This window comes from Eumetopias jubatus, unplaced genomic scaffold, assembly GCF_037043125.1.
Source record: "Eumetopias jubatus isolate StellerSeaLion01/CBP00866 unplaced genomic scaffold, mEumJub1_p1.0 scaffold_3, whole genome shotgun sequence".
Lineage (NCBI taxonomy): Eukaryota > Metazoa > Chordata > Mammalia > Carnivora > Otariidae > Eumetopias > Eumetopias jubatus.
Window position 1 is genome coordinate 135,465,657 of NW_028274809.1, and position 23,419 is coordinate 135,489,075.

At 38.5% G+C, this 23,419-nt stretch overlaps 2 protein-coding genes across 6 annotated transcripts in view; both read right to left on the bottom strand.

Annotated features, from left to right (window-relative positions):
* PHF11 (PHD finger protein 11) overlaps nt 1-9,915 on the bottom strand; it is a 29,898-nt gene extending 19,983 nt beyond the window's left edge. The window contains exons 1-2 of one of the 2 annotated variants that reach the window (XM_028103879.2): nt 9,509-9,915; nt 1,750-1,871 (exon numbers count right to left, since the gene is read on the bottom strand). In XM_028103879.2, coding sequence (XP_027959680.2) covers nt 1,750-1,871; nt 9,509-9,602 — 216 coding nt within the window. In that variant the 5' untranslated portion in view covers nt 9,603-9,915. The remainder of the gene's footprint in view (nt 1-1,749; nt 1,872-9,508) is intronic. The other variant, XM_088021833.1, reaches the window with a different exon arrangement.
* A 97-nt stretch (nt 9,916-10,012) lies between these two features.
* SETDB2 (SET domain bifurcated histone lysine methyltransferase 2) overlaps nt 10,013-23,419 on the bottom strand; it is a 57,931-nt gene continuing 44,524 nt past the window's right edge. For all 4 annotated transcript variants that reach the window (XM_028103859.2, XM_028103866.2, XM_028103852.2 and 1 more), the window contains 6 exons: nt 21,252-21,468; nt 20,651-20,750; nt 19,133-19,226; nt 16,095-16,435; nt 13,816-13,904; nt 10,013-13,226 (listed from right to left, as the gene is read on the bottom strand). In XM_028103859.2, coding sequence (XP_027959660.1) covers nt 13,109-13,226; nt 13,816-13,904; nt 16,095-16,435; nt 19,133-19,226; nt 20,651-20,750; nt 21,252-21,468 — 959 coding nt within the window. In that variant the 3' untranslated portion in view covers nt 10,013-13,108. The remainder of the gene's footprint in view (nt 13,227-13,815; nt 13,905-16,094; nt 16,436-19,132; nt 19,227-20,650; nt 20,751-21,251; nt 21,469-23,419) is intronic.

The following is a 23,419-nucleotide window of genomic DNA, read 5'->3' on the forward strand; positions in this document are numbered from 1 at the left end:
AGTAATTAAGACAATGTTGTACCAGCTCAGTGAGAGACAAAGTGACCAATGGAACAGAATAGAGCCAGAAACAGTCTGTGCACAAATATTATATTGTTAGCACACTGGATTAAGAGTGAGGGTTCTAGAAGTAGGCAGCTTGGGTAAGAATCCTGGCTCAGGCACTTACAGCTGTGTGACCTTGGGCAAGTGACTTAACTTCTCTGTACCTGTTGTTTCATCTTTAGTTTGGGCATAAGAATGATACCTACCTTTTAGGGTTGTTGTAAGGATTAATAGTTTAATACAGCTTAAGTTCCCAGAATAATACCTTACACCTGGTGAATACTGAATAATAATTATAGTCATCATTATCACTACAAATCAATGAGAAAAGAACAGATTAGTCAATAAATAATGCTGGGAAAAGTGGTTAATCATATAAAAAAAAGATGCCTACTTTACAGAGTAGTCCAAATAAATTCCGGTTGGATTAAGAAACTAAATGAGAAAAGCCAAGTTTTAAAATTTGGGGGGAAAAAGAACCTTAGTAAAGGAAAGAACTTCTTAGGGGAAAAATCCTACAAATTATAAAGGAAAATAACGATGAATTTAACTACATTATAAACCTCTGACAGGAAACACCACAAGTTAAAAGCCAACATATATAATAAAGCATAGAATCTATTTATATACATATATAAATACATGTAAGGAAAATCAATATCTTAAAGACAAAATGCAGTCGATGAACACAAGTCACAGAAGCGAGAAACAGAACTGTGCATAAACACAGCCAAATGAGGCACAAACGCACTGATAATCTAGGAATGCAAACAAGACACCATTTTACATCCATCGGAGAGGAAAAAATTAAAATTTCATAATAGCACTTGTGGCAAGGAAAAAGAGGAACGAATTCTGAAACAATGTGAAAGTCAAACTTGGTGCAATCCTTTTGGAGAGCAATGTGGCACATACAGTGAGGTGCAAAACGCTCCCTCTGTGCCCTACATCAGAGAAATCCTCCCATGAATTAGGAGACCTATACAAAGTTGTTCATGACAGCTGGTTAGTTACATGAAAAGAAGTGGAAAAACCTAAGAGTTCATTCACACGAGAATAGTTTAGTAGTGATGGTCACAAAATGGAATGGAATTCTATAACAAAATGGAATTCTATAACATTTAAAATTAAGGAGTTAAGAGTTAAATTTATCACATGGATAAATCTCAATAGCCACAGAATTTGACTGAAATGCTACAAAGTCCAAGAACATGTAAAACAATATATCTTGTTATAAGCACTTAAATATACACAGTAGGAACATAAAATCAAAAACACAAGATAATAAAAAACACCAAATCCGTGAGGGCAATTATATCTCAAGGGATGGTGGGAGGGGAACAGAGAGAATTAGCCCTTAACTATCTGTGTTTTATTTCCTTTAAAAAAGAAAATCAAAGTAAACGAAATATAGTATGATTCTACAAATCTGTGTGCAATGTCTATGGGTATTGGTTATATTTGAAATATCTCAATAAAATATCTTCAAAGAAGCTTCATCATAATTGTATTTGATCAGTTATAAATAAAGCTAAAATGTAATCATAAGATCTGAAACAGTTTAAAAAGTTAGAAAAATATGCTCCCCATATCCCCACTTAGAAGCCCAAATCATGGCCAACTCGTCATTCTGTCTCCAAAGTACATTTACCTATTTTGGTATGTCCTTCCCTAAAAGGACTCAGGTGTTTTCAAGTAACTTACCAAACAATTTTCATGAGCAGCTATATTCTCTGATTTTGCAAAGTATAGGACACTATACTCGATGTCTTTGGGGCAGAGTGCACATGTCCTTTTTTCCATCTTTTCTGCAACCTGAAAGACACCTATAAGTAACATCCCTTATGAGAAATGGTAAAGTGGAACTTCTTGGTCTCCGTAACTCCTCCACCAGTCTTAAAGTAGAAGGCAGGGCACTTGTTCTTATGAGAGATTCTCAACTCCCAGAGAGGAAAAAAAATTGGTACCCAAGTGGAAAGGCAACTTACTGTGTATTTCTTAAATGGTTCAATACAAGGAAGGACAAGAATTAATGAATTTATTTAAAATGTTTAAACATAAGGAGAACTTTATTCAAGAAACACAACCAGGGGGCACCTGGCTGGTTCAGTCAGAAGAGCATGAGATCTTGATCTGGGGGTCCTGAGTTTGAACCCCATGTTGGGTGTAGAGATTACTTAAATAAATAAACTGAAAAAAAAGGGAAGGAAACACAACCAGGAATTTAAATACAAAGCTCCCAAAACACTGCCTTGGCAATACTAAGCTCTCAATAATTATTGTCAATACAAATCAACAAGAAAACAATGATGTGCTCAAGAAATAGTGCTCTGGTTAACTGTAAAAAAAAGTTTTAGATCCCTATGTCATACTATATTCAATAATAAATTTTGAGTGAATTAAAGAAGTAAATGAGCAAGGTGCTTTAATTTAAATGCACTTTAGCATTGTAAGTTAGGAGAGAAAGATACATAAAGGCAGGAAATCAATTTTCTTTTTTTTTTTTTTAAGAAATGAATAGAAGAAAGGAGAGGAACCTAAGAGAAGGAGAGCTAGGAAGAAAAGGAAAGAGACGGAAAAAGAAGCCATCTGTTCCCACAACCCCACTGGGCATGTCAGTGAGGGGTAACCTTCTCTAACTTACTAGTTTGCTATTAATTTAGCCATAAGCATCCATTTAACAACTTGTTTGCCCTTTCCAATGCTTATCCTCTTATTGATTGGGTTTTCTGTAGAACACAATTCTGCTTTTAATCTTCAACTTTTAGTTTTGAAGCAAAGATTTATTTTACCATTTAATGGTGAGAGTTTTACATTTAGATGAGCTCAACCACTTAAAGGGTTCCTAAAAGTTCTTTTTGTTATCTAAAAGTATAAGATCTCTTGGTGTCTCTGAAATTAGATCCTGTATTGCACAAAATCAGAAGACTGCACTTTGGAGCAGCATTTATCTCACATTTAGAAATTAATTTCTGATTCCTGGATTTGTGTCCTACCTAGTAAGGATACAAATTTGTAGTCTCTCTGCTCCCCACCAACCACGAAAAAGGGGAGACTGAGAGAAAAACCCTCAGATAAATGAGACAGGCCAGCTGCTTCTTTTCATTCATTTCAAAGCAGCACCAATTTGGGAGCACCTCTTGTAGGAGAGTAATTTTGCTGGGCACTCTAGACCAGTGCTGTCCAATGGAAACTGTAATGCGAGCCACAAATGTGAGCCACAGCTGAAAAATTTCTAGGGGCCTCATGAAAAAAAGCAAAAAGAAACAGGTGAAATTAATTTTAATAACATGCTTTATTCAACCAAATATATCCACAATATGATGCTTTCACCATTTAATCAACATAAAAATTAATTCATTCTTCAGTACGGAGTCTTTGAAACCCACTGCACTTTGCACCTATAGTGTGTCTTAACTGAATAAACCACATTTTATTTTGTTAGTCAACATACAGTACATCATTAGTTTTTGATGTAGTGTTCCATGATTCATTGTTTGCATATAACACCCAGTGCTCCATGCAATACGTGCCCTCCTTAATACCCATCACCGGCTAGCCCATCCCCCCCCTCCCCAGAACCCTCAGTTTGTTTCTCAGAGTCCGTAGTCTCTCATGGTTCGTCTGCCCCTCTGATTTCCCCCCCTTCATTTTTCCCTTCCTTCTCCTAATGTCCTCCATGCAATTCCTTATGAAATAAACCACATTTTTAAGTGCTCCACAGCCATGTGTAGGGAGTGGCTACCGTAGGGAACAGCACAGCAGAGGATCTAAAGAAACAGGAGACAGAACTGTTGCCTACAAGAAGCTAACAAAATAAAATAACAGAATAAATGCCATAAAGTAACAACTGCTGGGTGGAAAATACCATACATGCTATGGATCCACGGGAGGAAGTGCTCCCTGTGGGATGGAGTGTTGTCAAGGACGTGGGCCTTGAGCTGCTACAACCTGGAGACAGAGAGAAAGGGGAGGGGGGTTGGGAGGGACTGCAGACATAAGCAGTAATGTGGGAAAAGGCCAAGAGGTTTGACTAGGAGGCAGAAAACCAGCCAGGCTGAAGGGGAGAGTCTGTGCAGAGGAGGCAGGAAAAGAATTTGAGAAACAGATGGTGAAAGACTGTCAGGAAGGATTTTGGAGCAGGGGAATAACATGATGAAAGAGTTGTTTTAATCAACTAAACTTCAATAAAAAATGAAAAACAAAAACACAGCATGGAGTAAAAAAGGATATTACAAAGCTGTCAAACAAAGAGACAATCAATGCGTATGCTTTTCTTGGTCTAAATAAATAATTCAAATTGTGGGGGAAAGAAAAGAATTGTTTCAAGCTCAATTTCAATACATGGAGAGAAATACTATACTCCTGAGTAGGAAGACTGAACATTATAATACTGTCAGTTCTTCCCCAAACAAGTTTTAGGTTTAATATCATTTCAATTTAAATCCCAAGAAGGTTAAAGAACTTGGGGGGAAAAAAAAGAGATTATTTGGAGGAATAAATGGGTATGGACTGTGAAGAAAACTTTGAAAAAAATATACCTGGGTATCTGCCTACGTGATTTAAAACCATATTATAAAGATAAAACTAGGACAGTAGATGACTACATCAAAAGAAAGGACAACAAAGTGCAGAGAGAAGTAGAACATAATCTATAATTATGAATTTAACATACCATAAGGTGGCATTTGCATTTCTTCTCTGGCACTAATGTCCTCAGCCCATTTTCTATTAGGTTATTCACTATTTTCTTATCGATTTATGAGCTTGTTATGTATTCAGGATGACCCTTCGTTAGTTATATAGAGAGGTCTTTCAACTTTATTTATAATGTTCTATGATATACAGAATGTTTAAATGTTTCATGAAATATCAATCTTTTATGGTTTCTACTCTTGGGTGAAGGAGACATAACTTAGAAAACACCTCTATTTTCTTCTAAAATGTTATTTTTTTATATTAAATATTAATGTGAAATTTATTATAAAGTATGTGATGAGGATCTAACTTATTCTCATAGTGGTTAGCCACAGATTTAAATCTCCTTTTCATATACTTAATTATTACATATGTTTGGTTTGTTTTTGTACATCTATTTTGTTCCATTGATCACTTCCTCCTCCAATACCACACTTTATAATTTTCAATGCTTTAATATATTAATATCTGACAACATAATATCCCATCCTAGATGAAAATTGGGAAAAAAAATCCCAATATTTTATTCACCTCAGGCCCAAAATCTATTTTGATAAAATACTGTATTCTTAATTATTTTTTAATAAAGATTATTTATTTATTGAGAGAGAGAGAGAGAGAATGGCAGAGAGAGAGCATGAGAGGGAAGAAGGTCAGAGGGAGAAGGAGACTCCCTGCTGAGCAGGGAGCGCGATGCGGGACTCGATCCCGGGACTCCAGGATCATGACCTGAGCTGAAGGCAGTCGCTTAACCAACTGAGCCACCCAGGCGCCCTGTATTCTTATTTTAAAGAACACACAAACTGGACATGAAATTTTGTAAAGCATAGGCAAAAAAAAAAAAAAAGCACAAGAGGATGGAATAAAAATCCCTAATAAAATGATTACATTTGATAGGCATGCAATGCTTCCTGTTGTATAAGAGCTAGACATTTTGGCACAGTGTTACCCTTTCCTTGTGCAAAGCAGGGTGTTCAGACAGGCATACTCTATCTGGCTGAGCTGTCAGGCTGCAGATACCTGAGTATGGCCCCCTGTGTTTGTTCTGGGGACTCTGCCCTTCTGAGTTGCACTCCCAAGTCCACAGGCTTCTAGGGTTTTGGCACCTGGGAATAAGGTGGTGGTAGAAACACTGCTGCCTTCTGACCTAGAGTATTTTTTCCCCTGCTGATGGACAGAAACCCAAAGTGAGACACACAGGCTCCCCCTAATGGCTTTTCCTTGGTAAAACATCTCCTCATCATAGTTTCCTAAAAGATCTTGGCTCTTCTAACTTATTCATTCTTCCAGACAGGAGGATGCACAGAACTCTCTGCAGTTGGGGTAATCACATTAGAGGCTTTTACGTAGACAGACATCCCCCACTTATCTGAACTCTTGCTACTCATTATCTGAAACTCCTGGACCATATACATTTGGATAACTGATATTCCTCACCTTCAGAATTCAGGAACTGTATAGATTCAGACAGTGAAGGACAGGTGTATTATGGGGGCTGGAACATTTTAGGGAAGAGTCCATTGGTCTCTATCAGCAGCTGACACCAAGAATAATGAAGAACAGCAGGGCTCCCCATGGTCCTTCTACTGTGTCCAGCAGACCTAAGGACTCACAGAGACTGATCTAACAAGAATTCTCAAAAAATGAAACTGGTAGCCAAGAAAAGTTCTACAGAATGAAGCTGCAGAAAAATGACAGCCCAGGAACACATGAACTATGACTAACTCAACCAACACAGTGAATCTCGGGTCTCTCCAGGTCCACCTCCACCAGGTAAGGGATTGCTAAGGCCACAGCCCCTGCAGAGGTTATCAGGCGTATCTTCCAAATGTTCCTCTTCCCAGATATGGTCCTAAAGCCCACGAGACAAGGGCAATCCAGTCAGAGGACAGAATCTGGAGTAGCCAGATAGGATAGCCAAAAACACATTTCACCATTAAATGAGTGGATGATGGAATGAGAGTCACTAATCCTATAATTCCATTTACGATCCCCTTCTGATAGGGTATGATTTATGTTCTAGACTGGCAATCAATTTATGATGCTGGCTTGGAAATTTCTTCCTCTTTTCTTTCTTGCTCAACTTAATTTTTATTGCAGCTTACTATTTTAGTTCTTCCATTAGATATCAGGTCAGTGGGAGAAGTCAATTCTTTCACTGAGTCCAGTGACTACACACCTGAAATGGATAAAGACCAAAACAGAAGAGTAGTAGATATAACCTAGAGGTTTGGTAATGTACTCAGAAAATAAATGGCTTCATCAGATTGTCCCTGGATGTTGTGACTGGATATAACTTTGGGAGAAGTACGTGAGTATGTATTTGGGAGAGCCAGAGAACATTACTGGGGACAGCTTTAGAATGTACAAACAGGAATAAGGATGTGTGTGCTGCAGGAGCGGAGTGGTGGATACAGCCACAGAGTAGGACGTTCAGTGGGCTTCTTTAGAATTACCTAACTTACAGTCACACACAGGGGCAGTCCTCAGCAGACGTGTTTGTACTGTGGGACTTCATTCCCCTAGGCAAAGCTGGCAGTCCCATAGGATGTACCTGCCCAACTCTCAGATATACAGAATTCAGAATAAAAGATTTTAGTTCAGATTGGGCTGGTTTCCCTCCTGTGAAAGACCTTCTCCATCACCAAGAGAATAGAAGCCAAGCTCCTTAGTGGTACATACCAGCCCATTCATTCCTTCAACAAATTCTTAGTAAGAACCTATTATGCATTGTTTTAGGCACTACAAATAAAACAGAGAATGAGATGAGAGTTTCACCTCTCAAGGAACTTACGTTCTAGTAGTAAAAACAGACAAGTATTTCTCCTGCTAGCAATAAGTGCTATGAAAAAAATTAGAGCAGGGAAAGGAGGAAGAGGATGGTGCGGTACTCTCTTAAATAGGATGGGCATGCAAAGCTGTGGAGGATACATTTGAGAGAGACTTGAATTATGGTGGGGAAGTGAGAAATGGGAGGCAGAAAGACCCCGAGGCAGGGACAGGTTTGGGGGCTTGGCTGACCCACAAGGCAGTGAGGGGTGGCACAGTCATCAAGATGGGCAGGGAAAGGATCAGATCAGGACACAGGGTGCACTGTAGGCCACAGTAAGAGATTATTCTGAAGGTAATGTGAGACTATTGAAGGGCTGAGGAGAATCACATTTGCTTTTTGTTTTTTTTAAAGATCATTTTGGCTGCTGTGCAGCCTTGTCTATATGAGACGTTAGAGTAGGAGCCAGACTAATACTCTAAGCAGGAGATGATGGTGCATTGGGGCTTGCATGGTAGTGCAGGTGAGAAGTGGTCAGGCTCAAGATATAGTCTAAAAACAGAACTGACTGGTCTGACTGCATTAGATGGGACGTGAAGAAGAAAGAGAGGCCCTGAGGGCGGTGCTAAAGGTATTGGCCTGAGCAACTGGATGAATGGAAGGGGGAAGGCTGGTGGTTGAACAGGTTTGGAACATGTGGGTATATGCAGGGAAATGAGAATTCTCTTTGGGACATATTCAGTTTGAGATCATTCTAGGCATTTATGGAGTTGGTTATACCAGTCTGGAGTTTGGGGAAAAGGTCAGGATAGAACTTCATCTCCAATAACATTCTATAGATAACACTAGCTGAATAAAAACATGCAACTGCTTGACTTGTGGTTGCCAAGTGACATTTCGTGGCTGGTGCTTTTTTTTTTTTTTAAAGATTTTATTTATTTATTTGACAGAGATAGAGACAGCGAGAGCAGGAACACAAGCAGGGGGAGTGGGAGAGGGAGAAGCAGGCCTCCTGCGGAGCAGGGAGCCCGATGTGGGACTCGATCCCAGGACCCTGGGATCATGACCTGAGCCGAAGGCAGACGCCTAACGACTGAGCCACCCAGGCACCCGTGGCTGGTGCCTTTTTGTGTCATCACCTCTGTATGCCAACACCCTTTCACCCTTCCTACCTCTGGTTGACTCTTGTCCTTTAAAACTTAGGGCATCTATGCCTCCATAAAGCTTTCCCTAAACACCAGGCTGAGTTAGGAATCCCTCATTTGAGCCTTTGTGGTTCTTACCAGGTCACATGCAAGCTGCCTTTTCAATTCTCTAAGGCGGGGTCTTCCTAACTCAAATCTGTATCCCCAGTATCTAGTCCTGAGCCTGCCACACAGTAGGGAGCTCTACACCTATTTGAGTGAAGGGAAGGTGCAGACTCACAAGACTGTTGCCTTATTCATAGAGAGGGCCATTGAGGATTTGAACTACTAAATGGAAAGGAGTGGATGGTTCCCTAAGAGTCACATTCCCTGCAAGAATTTCACCAACTGCTTCCTGAGACCCCCTTCTTTTCAGGAAGGGGTCCACCTCCCTTCCTACTTCTCCCATGCCATGTCTCTGGCAACAGTTTTAGGAGTGGGTGGACTGCACGCAGGGAGTAAACCCACCCGAGTTGATGTCGACTTCCCTTGATGCCTCTATTCCCAGTGGTGTAGGACAGTAGCAATAGGCGGTCCATCAGCAGCGGGAGAGGTAAGCGGAAGACACACCATCGCACGTGAAGCTCTGGGTAGCGGTCTGGGCGCAGAGCCCCCGCGGAATTGCCCCCAGGGCCGCTGGAGGTGAATGCAGACTAACCCCGCTCGCCAGCGCTGCCTCAGGGGCTCATGAGGAGGGTGGGGGTGGAGGACAGCAGCCAGCGAGCAGGCCAGGGGACCCGCCCTGCGGTTGCCAGGACACTGCACCCCTGCCACAGCGCGCGCGCGCGCAATGCGCTCGGGCGGTACTCACCGGTGGGGTGGAGGAGCTGGTCCTGGGCGTCCTGGGTCTCGGACTGGTTGGCTCCCTGGACTGACTTGGCTATGGAAGACGACACTTGGTCCATGGCTGCAACCTCAGCGGGTGCTCAATGGCTGCGCGCAGCGCCCGCACTTCCGGGAGTTCACGGGCAGCTGCAGAGTTTCGTTTTCGTAAAAGCTACGATGACCGATTTCCCCTGCCTAGGGGAAGTTCTGAGCAAGAGACACGTAGGGTTTGCAGGCGGAGTTTTCATTCAAATAGGAGCTCTCATCTTCTACAGATCTGAGTGTGATTTTTTTCTTTTTTAATTTGCAGGCGATCCCCACTTTTCCTCTCCAGATGGGGAGGAAAGGTGGCCCAGACCCCTGGGATCAGCTGGAGAAGTGATTGCTCTTCTGAGGGATTACCCGTTTCTTCTAAAAATTGTATAACACCAAATTTGGCCTAAATAGGTATGTTATAAACGTAGGCAGAATTAACCAACTGTAATTCCAGTTGCGAGTCGCAAATCTTTATTTGGCACCCATGGGGTACACAGCACCATACAAGACGAGGTTTTCAGTGCATGTAACAAAATATACATGTAGAGAACACAAATGTATATAATTACAGATAAAAAAAAGTTTTGGAAAAGAAGCATATAATGGTGGTTTGCTGAGGAATTAAAGGAAAAGTTGCATTTTGAGGTTTCATTATTTTTTGCATTTTGAGGTTTTAAAGGGAAGAGAGGCAAAGTGGGGATAGCAGAAAAGAGAAACAATATGTAAAAAGATAGCTTGGATAGTCTTGACAAATATAGAAATGGATTACAGAAGAATAGAGCTCAAAGGGGAAATAAAAACACACTTTGGCAGCCACGTTTTTGCCCTTCAATCAGCCAAACAAAGCACTAAAAGAGAGGAGACTGGTAGCTCAGCTCAGTTATGATGTGGCACTTGAAGAGACCCATCTCCCACTCTCAGCTTTCAATCTCAGCCTTTTATAGGGTTCTACTCATGTGTAGACTGCCAAGATCACAAACTGAGGAAAGCCTATAACTTGAAAAACAAGGACCAAAGGATACATACGGGGAAAACAAATAAGAAATAAACCTTCAAAGTCACAAAATATGCAGGGAGAATACAGATATGAATGTGTGTGTACACATCATGGTATTTTCAAAGAGATAAGATACTACAAACATGAACCCAAAACAGGATGCTGTTAAAAGAAATCCAGAGAAGAGAGCTCTAGAAATTAAGAATATGAGACCAGAAAAAGTAAAGCACAACTGACATATTGGAAGATTTAAATTGAGAAAATCTCCCAAAAAGTACAGCAAAAAGATAGCTGAAAATAAAGAGAAAATTTGGGGCATGTGGCTGGCTCAGTTGGAAGAGCATGCAACTTTTGATCTCAGGGTTGTAAGTTTGAGCCCCACATCAGGTGTAGAGATTACTTAAATAAGTAAACTAGAAAAAAAAAAATCAAAACTCTAAAAAAAAAAGAGAGAGAAAAGAAATTTAGAGAGCCAATCCTGGAAGTCTAACGTCTGAATAACAAGAATTCTATAAAGAAAGAAAGAATGAACACATGAAAAATCACTAAAGAAATGGTTCAAGATAATTTCCCTGAACTGAAGGACAAAGATTTCAGATTGAAAGAGCCCACCAAGCACTCAGGATGAAGGATGAAAATGGACCTTACCAGAAATAGAACAATGGACAAAGATAATTCTGTCAGCTTCACGAGAGATAAAAACTGGTCATATATACAAAAGATAAGGAACAGAATGACATCTGACTTTAGTAGTCACCATGGAAGCCAGAAAGGAGACCATTTTCAGATTTCATAGCCGCAGCACTGGAAGCCAGCAGAAGCCTTCAAAATTGTGTATAGAGGTTACTCAAGAATTGCTATACCCTGAAAAAATAGCAATCAAGTAAGTGTAAGGGTAAAATAACATGTTCAAACATGCAAGGTCTCAAAATAATTACCTCTCAATTTTCCTTTTCAAAAACAACTGGAAGATGTCCTTCACCGATATGTTGAAGTAAACCAAGGAAAAGGGAAATAATGGAATTTAACTGGAAACAGATTTGACATAAGAGAGACAAAGGGAATCTCTAGGACATTGATGGAGGGTGACAGCTGTGAAACAGATCAAGATGTCAGGATTTATGTACAAAAATATTTCCCATACTTATCAAGTATCTTCACTTTCAGTGTACTGCCTAAAATTCCTACATCTTCACTGCGAATAAATGGACTTAACTTTCCTCATCTTAACAGGCTATTAGGTTATAACTTTTTGCTCCTTTTCCTAGTTCTTCCGTTTCCCATTCTCTATAACAATTTCAAGTTAAATTTTCATCTAGTTCAATATTTTTAAGCAATTAAATTGGGTCCAAACTTAGAATACAGTTTTATTTGAACAGTAACCAAACTAAACCCAGAATCGAGTATAGAAAAAAAGAAAGAAAAAAGACATAAAACTTCTCAAAAGCCAGAACTACTTTTTAATTACTTCTTTTTGAGCTAGTATTCTTCTTCTGGTTCCAAGGGAGAAGTTCCTGGCAGCCAAATGTACAACTTTGTTATGGATAAAATTAGTTTTGACACCTGGAGATTCCTAGTCCCTTTTCCACTCCATGATCAGGGCTGGGTAACCTATAGCAGAGTATTACTCCCTTTTTCTCCAAACACAATCTGCACATCATACCCAGGAGAATCCAAGAAGCTGTTCCAGACTTTACAAACTCAGTGGAATTGCTTTTTTTACTAAGTGAAATTCTTGCCCAGCACAATCCCTCCCAGAAGGCCTAAATAAGCCAAGTCTGACTAGTTTCTAAGTTTTCTTATGGCTCTCCTCTACCTAGAACAAAAATATTCCAATTCCTCTGGGTTTCTCTTCCCTCTTTTCTTGTCTATGTTTGTACTGGAGTAGTAAGGAGAATCTGTGGAAAAGAAGTTCCATCTCAAAGAGTTTGCCAAAACCCTCCCAATAGGAGAGCTTCTTCCTCTTAGCACTCAAATGGTTTGATGAGACAGAGTTGCAGGCAGCCAGAGCTTCTCCAACTAGTGTTAAAACACTTGGAAGTAATATGCGTAAAGTTAGTTCTTACATATTCTTCAGGCTGTGTTGCCCACCTTATGGCTCATGATGGTAAATTATTTGCCAAGAATTAAGCATAAATTTTGTAGGTAAAGATGTGAAATTTGGCCCTTTGGGGGCATGAACTCAAAGATAATAATCACAAAAGTAAATAAGAACAATTGAATTCTATTGTAACATTTGTTTCTCTTAATATATAATTTACAAATAAGTTACAAACTGTATAATGGTATTTCATATAAAATATACACTTCATCCCACTTATGTAAAGTTGAACAGCAGAAAGAATAAAGAGATAGCCAATGCATATGAAAATGTCCTTATTTTGTTCCTAGCATTTCTAATTCATACAAATGAATTCCCTGACAAGGGTAAACAGAAGAATTCTCCTGATGGATCACAGCCCAAGTTAATTCCACTGATGACTGAAGGTTCTCCTGCATGGCTCTAATTGCAGCGTGATAAGCTAATCTCATCAACAGGCATTAGCTAAAGATTTATAATATTTTCTTTCTACACTTATTAACCCCACATTGGCAGAGGATTTCTTTCTCAGGCATAGTCCCAGCTTCATACCCATAATCCCATGTTAGTTCTGTTCTTGCTTTCACATACCTAGAAAGTAGAAATTAAAAAGCAAACATAAATTACTCTGAGTAACTACCAAATGAACTAAACTTGATATCAATTTATTAACATCACCACAAATCTTCAAAAATCTGGTTTATTCTAACACCCCCCAGTTAGGAATGCTCTTTTATTAAGAATAATCATTTGAGTTTTATTTCAAATCTACCAAAATCCTAAGAAACTTGTCAATATCCAGGAGAAAGGAAGTGTTTTGCAAACAGTGGAACCCAGTGATGTGATGACATCTGTGGTATGAGGCGTGTGGTGTGATAGTTGGAGGCAATTGTGACTTACAGGAGATGTAGCATTCTACATCATTTATTCCCTGAACTGAACTGGGTCAGAACTACCATCCTTAGTCCTTTCAGGAATTCTCACAGGAAATAAAGACTGAAATTTTAGCTGTTTAAAATTTTATTGACTAGGAACAGTTTGGGATAAATGAATGAATATTCTAGGGTAGCAGATACTAGGGACTATCACACATTTTTTTATCACACATATTTTTAAAAATATTTTTCTATTGTTATTTTTCACAATCTCAAAATTAAATCACATAAAAGAAATTTCAAACCTGTTGGTGAAGAACGCCACCAATGGAAAATTCCTGTCACGTGTTTCTACAAAAACATTCTGTACCAAAAGATTTGGGCAACAACTATGCTGTTAAAATAAATACATAAACACAGAGGTTAGATATAGTAAAGAGTTTGATACCTTATTTTTGAAACATTAAAATACCATTCTGTTTCTAACACGTCTCACTTATTTTTGTTTCTTTCCCTTTTTTGCTGACCTATATTGTAAAGTATCATAGAATGTAATTTTTTAATAGTAGGAACTCAATCAGAAAAGCCCTCTTCTGATATTCTTATCTTGCTGGTAGAAATGCAAAATGGTACAACTTCTACAGAAGATAATTTGTCAATTTTATCATTATTATAAATGCATTTATCCTTTGATTCAGCAATCTTATATCTGGGAATGTATTCCACAGATATATATGTACATGTATCTATGTGTTTGATTATTCATTAAGCACTGTTTTTTTATTTTAATTTTTTTAAAAGACTTTATTTATTTATTTGACAGAGAGAGATAGTGAGAGCAGGAACACAAGCAGGGGGAGTGGGAGAAGGAGAAGCAGGCCTCTCACTGAGCAGGGAGCCCGATGTGGGGCTCGATCCCAGGACCTGGGGATCATGACCTGAGCTGAAGGCAGATGCTTAACGACTGAACCACCCAGGTGCCGCAAGCACTGTTTTTAATAGTAAAACATTCTATTCTAAACATTGTTTAGAATAGAAACAACCTAAATGTCTATCCAAAGAAGATTGGTTAAATAAACTCTGGTATATATCTATGCAGCTATAAACAAAAACAAACACAAAATGAGGTGCTCTGTGTACTGATAGGGAAAGATCTCCAGAGTATATTGTTAATTTAAAAAGCAAGGCACAGAACAGTGAATATGCTTTTATGTAAGAAAGGGGGGAAATAAGAATATATATATTCACTTATATTTCCATAAAGAAACACTGTAAGAATACACAAAAAGTAATAAAAATGATTTTACCATATAGAGAGTGGAGTGGGGACAAGGTGAATAGAGGCATAGTTACTTTTTAGGGTATTTTTTTTTTTAACAGAAGAAAAAAGATTAATACGAAGAATGTATGTGACTGAGTTTTACACCATCATCAAACAGACCCTCCAGAAAGGGGACATATGTAAGCAACTGATGTCTCTGCTGAACATAACCATTAGTTATCCTTGTTCAAGGCTTTTAACATGATACTATTTTATCCAATTACCACCATTCCAATATTGTTGTCTATTGGCCACTAGCACCCATCTCCACACATTCACCTATGCCAGATTCATAAAAGGACCAAATCCCAGCAATACTCCTTGAACATGCCTGCCACCATTCAGTTTCAATGATAACTTCCTGTCCATGCATTTTTTTCAGTTGGGCTGGTAACCTTTACTCATCTACCATGAGTAGAGGCAGGCTTGGAGCTATCTTGAAACAGAATTTTGTTCAGCTGTATGTATGTATTCTGTATGGCTTTTTATTTCATGTATTCATCTTATTTCTATTTTTAAATCATTAATGTATTTTCTATGTAAAAAAAATAAGGAAGGAAGGAAAGAAGGAAAAAAAGAAAGGAGAGAAAGAAAGAAAGAAAATTTCTGTTTTTTCCTCCTCTAAACAAGAGAAGAGTCCAGGTGGTGTGCTGATTGGGAGAGTAAAATCAACCATACTGTTCTGGTGCAGCCACTTTCAACGTAACTGACAGGAAATAAAGCCATGACAGTCCTTTGCTGGGGATCCTTCTTTAATGGCTCTCCAGACATGTTTAATGGCTCTTGACATGTTTGGCAATAGTGCAGAAGTAGTCAAAGTGGAATAAAGAATAGCAGCTGGGGGACAGAAGAAGAAAGGAAAGGATTCTATTTCTTGTTAACCAAGTATCCTCCTAACTAGGAGAGAAAGAAACAAACCAAATAAACAGATCACCTAGCAAGGAAAAAGTTCTTTGTTTTTAAAAGATTTTCTGACTTCAGGTGGGGGGGCGGGTGATGGATATTAAGGAGGGCACTTGTGATGAGCACTAGGTTTTGTATGTTAAGTGATGAATCCTAAATTCTACATCTGAGACTAATATTGCACTGTATGTTAACTGGAATTTAAATAAAAATTTGAAAAAGAGAAAAAAGATTTTCTGACTTCAGAATCTGTTTCTCTTCTGATAGCAGGTGAATTACATGACTGCACATAAATTTCAAACCATTCAAAGCAGCACAGAAAAAAAGTTTAGAAATGTGAATCTCAGCCCATATACTCACATTAAGGAAGCGGCCCACATTCCCTTCTTTTGTGGCATCCAATAAAAACACATTCCCTTTATTAAACTTCTTTAGAGAATCAGGTGAAATATTCTTGGTTTCACTTGGGAACTCTTTTTCACAAAAGACTTGATGGTTTTGATATGCTGGAGATCTTTCCTCTTGGGGCTTTTGCATTTGAGCCTTGAACTCCTTTGTAATATTCTGTTTATCCAATGTGGCTGCTTGGTTACATCTGCCCCCTGATGGAGTTTCTTCTCTGCATTTAGTTATATCTATCACATCTGATTCAATCTGCAGATTGTCTTCAGAGTCTTTAACTTGGTAGGAGCTTGAATCCTCTAATAAATATTTTGGAAGGAAGTGTCAGCAAATATACTTGGCTGATCAACAGTCCTGTGATTAACATATTAATTAAATGCTAGTTGCTTTAATTATTGCTAATCCTTACAATGTATGAAGGTAGATAGTACTCCAATTTTACAAATAAAAACTTTGAGCCTGAGAGAGTAAGAGATTCACTGACCTGTAATATAATGAGAAGTGGGGTAAGAAACCCAGAAGAAAGAGTCTCAGATGTTTGAGAAATGTCTGGCTCTAGGTCTGTCTTCTTTCTACTACCTTTTTACGAATGTACCTATTGCCTCCTGCCACTACTATATTTAATCTCTACTCCTCATAAACTGACTTACTCTCTTCAACTCTGGAATCTGCATTTAAGTATATTCTAAACACTTGTAACAGAATAGGTATTTAGGGAGTACTCTAGGCCTTTAGGACACCAATGAAAGGCCTGAGAAGACCCTCCTGGTGTCACCCTCAGCAAGTCCCACGAGTAATAACTGTATTGCTATGGGTTTTGCACACATTAGTGTTTGAAGGTTTTGCTAGATGACCATTCAATATTTATACTTTTACAAACAATAATACTTTAGAATAAGATGAACTGCCTTAATCATTTTTCTTATCCAATAATAGAAATAATTTTTTAGAATATTCAGAAGTGTAAATGCTTGTCAAATGGAATAAGTAAAATCATTTTTTTTTAAGTCACTTGTGCCACCTAACTTAGTGGCACAAAGAAATTGTATTTCTCTTAATGTTCTTGATCTAATCATTACTGTTACTGCCTGCTGTTCCTACATGTTCTCATATTTTAATTATGGGTTACTTGTGAACCATAATAGTACACAACTGATTTTATATATTTTATATATATATATGTATACACACACACACACACACACACACACACACACACACACACACACACATATACACTGTAGCAGTTAATGAAAATAACAAAAGAACCAAAAGCAAGAGTACTCATTATGGCTCATATGAATCAAATGGTGAAGGAAATCAGAGTATGTCATGCCAAAATATGCTTCCTTGACATAAGAATTATTTTAAGCTAAGAGTGATTAAGTAGCCTATGCAGGAAAAGTTCTTTACTTTCCCCCATCTGTTTAAAAGCAGTACATAAATTTACAAAGGTGTCCTCCCTCCTCCTACCAGGAAGGACAAAAGTTATAACCAGTGACAGGTTTAGACCTTGATCAGCCCGGAAATCAAACCAGAGGAATCTACATAACAAACTTTACTAACTAGCCTTTATCCACTATTAGTTTCCAATATTTTACCTTCCCACAATATGCTGCCCCTGGAGACTCAAGGTCCTTTTCCTTTGTCTTGTCACTCCTCTAAAAATTTATTGTTCTTTGGCAAAGATGCTAGATAAGTCGGAGTTCTAAGCTGCCTTTTTTTTTTTTTTTTAAGATTTTACTTTTGAGTAATCTCTAAACCCAATTGGCCTCAAACTCACAACCCCAAAGATCCAGAGTCACATGCCCCACTGACTGAGCCAGCCAGGCACCCCTTTAAGCTACTTCTTTATATTATTCATCTCTGAGTACTCCCATGTGTTACATATGTGATACACATGGTAATGGTGATACATGGTAATAAATTTCTGCTTGTTTTTCTCTTGTCAATCTGCCAGTCTAATTTACAAGGTCCCAGCTGGATAACCTAAGATGGGTAGAAGAAGAGATTTTCCTTCCCTTTGATGATGAAATAATTATAATACATAAATGCCCTTTCTGATAGACCTTTTCTGTCAAGCAGCTGCCTTGCTCCCCAGCCCCAATCTCCAACCTTTAAGATCAGGTGAGGAGTTGGGGATACAGATGCAAAGAATCTCTAAAGAAGAGGCAATGGCTCAGTTATTCAAAAAGGGTCATCTCTCAGCAGTATCTCCCCAGTGAGGGATATGAAATGCAAAAGTACCAAAATCCAGGTTTGTCAAGTTGTAACAAGACTGGTAACACTGAAAGACAAGCACTCAGAATAGCAATACTTTTGCTTTTTGCTGAGCATCCCTACAGCACTGTTGGCTGGAGTACTGCAGAATGATGTATCTTAATTTTAAAGGAGCCCCTAACAAAGAGTTAGGAAATGGCTGCTTTGGACAATGCTTCCAAAGCCACAGGTAACACTGTGGACCATGTAGACTCAGAGTTGTCTACCCCACTCCTTCCTGCAATGCCTCAGGGTCATTGTTGGCATATAGATCAAGGGTTGGCAAACTACTTCTGCAAGGGGCCAAATAGTATTTTAGGCTTTGTGGGCCATATAGTCTCTGTTGTGACTATTCAGCTCTGCTGACATAATGTGAAAGTCATCAGAGATAATATGTAAATTAATGAGTGTGGCTATGCTCCAATAAAATTTTGTTTATGGACACCAAAATATAATTTCATATAATTTTTAAGTGTCACAAAATATTCATCTTCTCATTTTTTTAAGTTATTTAAAAATGTAAAAATTATCTTAGCTCATGGGCCATACATAAACAGATGGTGGGCCAGATTTGGTCCACAAATTGTAGTTTGTCAACCTCTGATCTACACAAGTAGTAACTTTTATAATGAATGCAGATTGTTTGTTCTAAGTCTGAGAAAATAAGCCACAGGTATTGAATGAGACAGACAAAAAGGCAGAAGAGGGAGGCTATCACAGAGTGAAACAAAGCCTACTTTTCATTTCCTTGGCTTTGGAGTTCAGATGTACTTGGGCTGGTTTAAATCCATCATTATCTTCTGAGGTGACAGACTCTGAGGAAGCAAATCCCTTAAAAGAGAACAGGTAAGCTGTCTTTATTTTCTAGGTCAGGAAAAGAATTTAATGTAGCAGTTAGACCTCTTTTGTCAACTGTCAATCTGGCTGTAGCTACCACATTAGTTTTGGAAGCCTCAAAGCTGATACCGTAAGGAATCTCTGGAGCAATGGAGCCCCTTTGGCTGTGTTCTACTTCTAGGCACTTTAGTAAGCCACATGTTATAAAGACTTTATTTACCAAGACTGTCAAGACATTCTTTAGGCATTAAAATTTAAAATAAAATTCAAAGACATCTGTCTGTATCCCTCAATTTTGATACCATATTATGAATTTGGCTTCAACTATAAGATGTGCAAGGATAAAAGCACACTTTAGCTATTTTACTTCAAAAAGAAGGTTAAAGGAGTTGCCTATCTTTATGAGTTGTATACACGGCAATCACTTTATATGTTAATGATAACTTTTAAAAAGGTGATAAGCTTAATGCCACACTTGGCACTCAACTAACTGTTCAACTAGTGTTGACCATTATTATTATTATTCAAGTTACTTAAATGGTCAACATTTATTGAGCACTTGGGTGTCAAGCATTGTGCTACACAAAGTTTCTGAAGCTTAGCTCATTTAATCCTCTTAACTCTGAGATAGATACTATTATCCTCATTTTACAGATAAAGGAATGTGGACGTGGAGATGTCACCCAGGTGGAAAGCAGCAGAGCTGGAGGTCAAACCCAGTTCTATGTGGTCTGATGGCCTAACCTTTTCATACTTATGTGATCCTGAGGAGGTACTTACTGTATGTACATTACTAGGCAGAGGGCAAATATTTGCACATCACCTAGGGCAGAGTTTTTATTTCTCATCTACAAGCCCTACTGTGAACTATCTTTATGTCTTCCTCTGTTCTTTTTCCTGCATCTTTCTTTGCTTCCAAGTTATAGTCTCCGACTGGTTATTTTTCTCAGTACAGACTGAGAAGTATACCTTTCAGAGGCTATCATGTAAAATGGTGTTTTCTAGATGATTCTTTCTTTGGGCTGTGTCTCTTCTTTCTCTTACATCTCTCAACCTTATCTCCTTAACCTAAATTACTCCATCTTTTTTCTTATTCTGTATCACTATCAACTCTGGAACACTTCAGCTTTTCTATAAATTCTCAGAACTGGATAGCTCTCAGTTTCAGTGGAACACATTGTCAGATCATGACCAACACTCTCCTTACGTATCTAAGTTGGGAACGCCAATGACCATGGAGGACACTAAGTAAATAAAACATGGTCCTAACACTTCAAGAGTACACCCATTCCAAAATAATAAAAGAAATCCTACACATTATTAAGTTACACAAACAATTGGAACTAAGTAAAAGACAGAATGTTGAGATCACAGTTAATGTTCTCAGAAGGGCCCCATCTACATTTTGCAGTTTTTACCATCCTTTTCCCATTGTGTTGAATAATGGCTGTCTTCACTTTAGGACTTCTAATGACTGAATGATATTGAATTCTTGAAATACTGTTACATTTCATTTCTCTGAAAAGGAAAAAAACAGTTATTCTATATATCACTAAAAATTCTCTTTATTGGACCTTGAAATATAGATATCACTGTTATGTAAGTATCCATTAGAAATTAATCTAATACACCTACGCTTATCCCCCACTAAAGAAGGAAATAATTTTAAAGTCAATCATTTTTGAAGTATGTTTAGAAAATAATCTGTGAAAAGGTTTGTAAATACGATGCTAGAAAATAAAAAGGACAGCAAAAGTTATGATATCCATAAAGACTCTGATTAAAGGCATAAGTCTTTTAAAGGTAAAACTCCAGAAATGGAAAAGAGGAAATAAAGTATGTTGGCTAGCTTTTAAAATATAAGCATTCTAGATTTCTCAGAGTTAAACTTACAACTGTGAAGCAAGCCGATATATGAGATACACAGGAGTTCGGGGGAGGGGGAGTAAGAAACAAAGAGAACCATTCTTAATCAATAATACAGATCAATCTTGATTGGGTTCCTAATATCTTACTTACATAACAGGCTCTTTTAAATTATCATTGAACGTAGGTAGACATTCCTCAGTCTCAGCACTTCTATGTGTTTCCAGTCCTAATGGGATAACTTCAACCTCACCATCTGCAACTTCTATTTTCCTCTTTTTTGAAAACATATTTTTCATAATATTCTCTTCTTTTCCATTTTCATCAATAGCATCAGGTTTCTCAGTGTTAGATCTGCTTAGTAATCTTCCTAAAAGAAAAAAAGTAAGAGTTTAGTAAGACAAAAATTGCTAAGCAACAGAAGAACATCTCTATTCTGCTCCATTACTAAAGAACTCTGTGAAATGTACCATATTTCTATAATGAAAATAAACACATTAACTCATCCTAGGAAACTCTTGTAAGAAACAATAAACAAAAGACCAGTAAGAGATTTCATATCTTCCAGTATATGAGAAAAAACACCAACCATCTAAAAAAAGCATTTGTCTGTTCTGGTATAAAATGAAAGAGAACAGATTTAGCTACAATAGTAAAAATAAAATCAGAATGGATTCTAGAAAATTAGAGAGGTGAACTCCAGTCTTTTTATTTTTTAAAGATTTTATTTATTGGGGCGCTTGGATGGCTCGGTTCGTTAACTGTCTGCCTTCAGCTCAGGTTACGATCCCAGGGTCCTGGGATTGGGCCCTGTGTTGGGCTCTCTACTAGGTGGGGAGCCTGCTTCTCCCTCCCCCTCTGCCTGATGCTCCCCCTGCTTGTGCTCTGTCAAATTAAAAAAAAAAAATTATTTATTTGAGAGACAGAGAAAGCACAAGCAAGGGGAGGGAGAGAGGGAGAAGAAGACACCCTGCTGAGAAGGGAGCCTGATGTGGGGCTTGATCCCAGTACCCTGGGATCATGACCTGAGCGGGAGGCAGACGCTTAACAGACTGAGCCACCCAGGCACCCTGTGGTGAACTCCACTCTTAAGAATGCAGCTTTTGTGTCTAGTTAAAATGCTTTATCAGTTAAAACTTACATATTTTTTAGGGGTGCCTGGGTGGCTCAGTCAGTTCAGCATCTGCCTTCGGCTCAAGTCCTGATCCCAGGGTCCTGGGATTGAGCCCCATGTTGGGCTCCCTGCTCAGTGGGGAGTCTGCTTCTCCCTCTCCCTCTGCTGCTTCCCCTCCCCCACCCCACACTCCCGCTCTCAAATAAAATCTTTAAAAAAAAAAACCACATTTTTAAATAAAGTGACCTATTTAAATCTGAGGTAATACGTGCCTATTCTCATATTAAGTTCTAGTGTAATATTAAATCTTAAAGTTTATGCATTTTCTTTTAAGGGACCCAAAACTATAGTGACCAAGTCAAAATTAGCGGCTGAATCAGAGAGATACCTTAGGTACATTTCCTAGTAATGCAGACAAAGCCAATGAGACTTCCAGGACACCATGTGGCTCCTTATATAAGGCAGCTGACTTTCATCAGAGTGATTTTGAGAAATAGGAGAGATGAATGTATAGGCAAATTGTGTAGTATGTGACAGGGATCCAAGTGTGGCTGTCAGGAATTATAGGAATTCTTGCTCTCACTGAAGTGAACCTGGACTTTCAGATAAGGATGGTTGCTCTGGTCCTGCCGCCTTGCTGCCAAGACTTGGTCCAGCACAATTCCTTTAGACTGGCTCCAGAGCCATGTTTCCTCAAACAGTCTCATTTCATGATACACACAGGAAGTGAGGATTTTTACCTGATACTCCAGGGTAAATAGCTGAGACTACTAAGACTGATGTGTCTGGCCTATGGGTTGTGACCAGAAAAAATCAGTAATGGCACAACTATAAAACACTGGTTGGGAAGTTTTGCTTAGAGCATGGGCAACTGTCTCGAGTCCCTGAAATGGAGGGAGCTGCTTGAAGATCACTGCCTGAATCATCCTGTACAGGTATTTATTACAGACTTAACCTGTTAAATTCTAAGAGTTCAAATTATTGAACAAGATAGTCTTTGATAATCTTTACCCTAGCAAGTCAGTCATTTAGTTTTCTTATTCAAAAAGTCTTCTTAACTTATCCTAAAGCATCTGTAGCCATGGAGATAAGAAAAAAATATGCCTCACACAATAACCCAAGTTTTATCATTGAGACTTTCTTTTCTGGAATATCCGATGTCTCCTCATCCCATCAGTGCTCAATTTCCCAGTCACTTGCCCCCCTC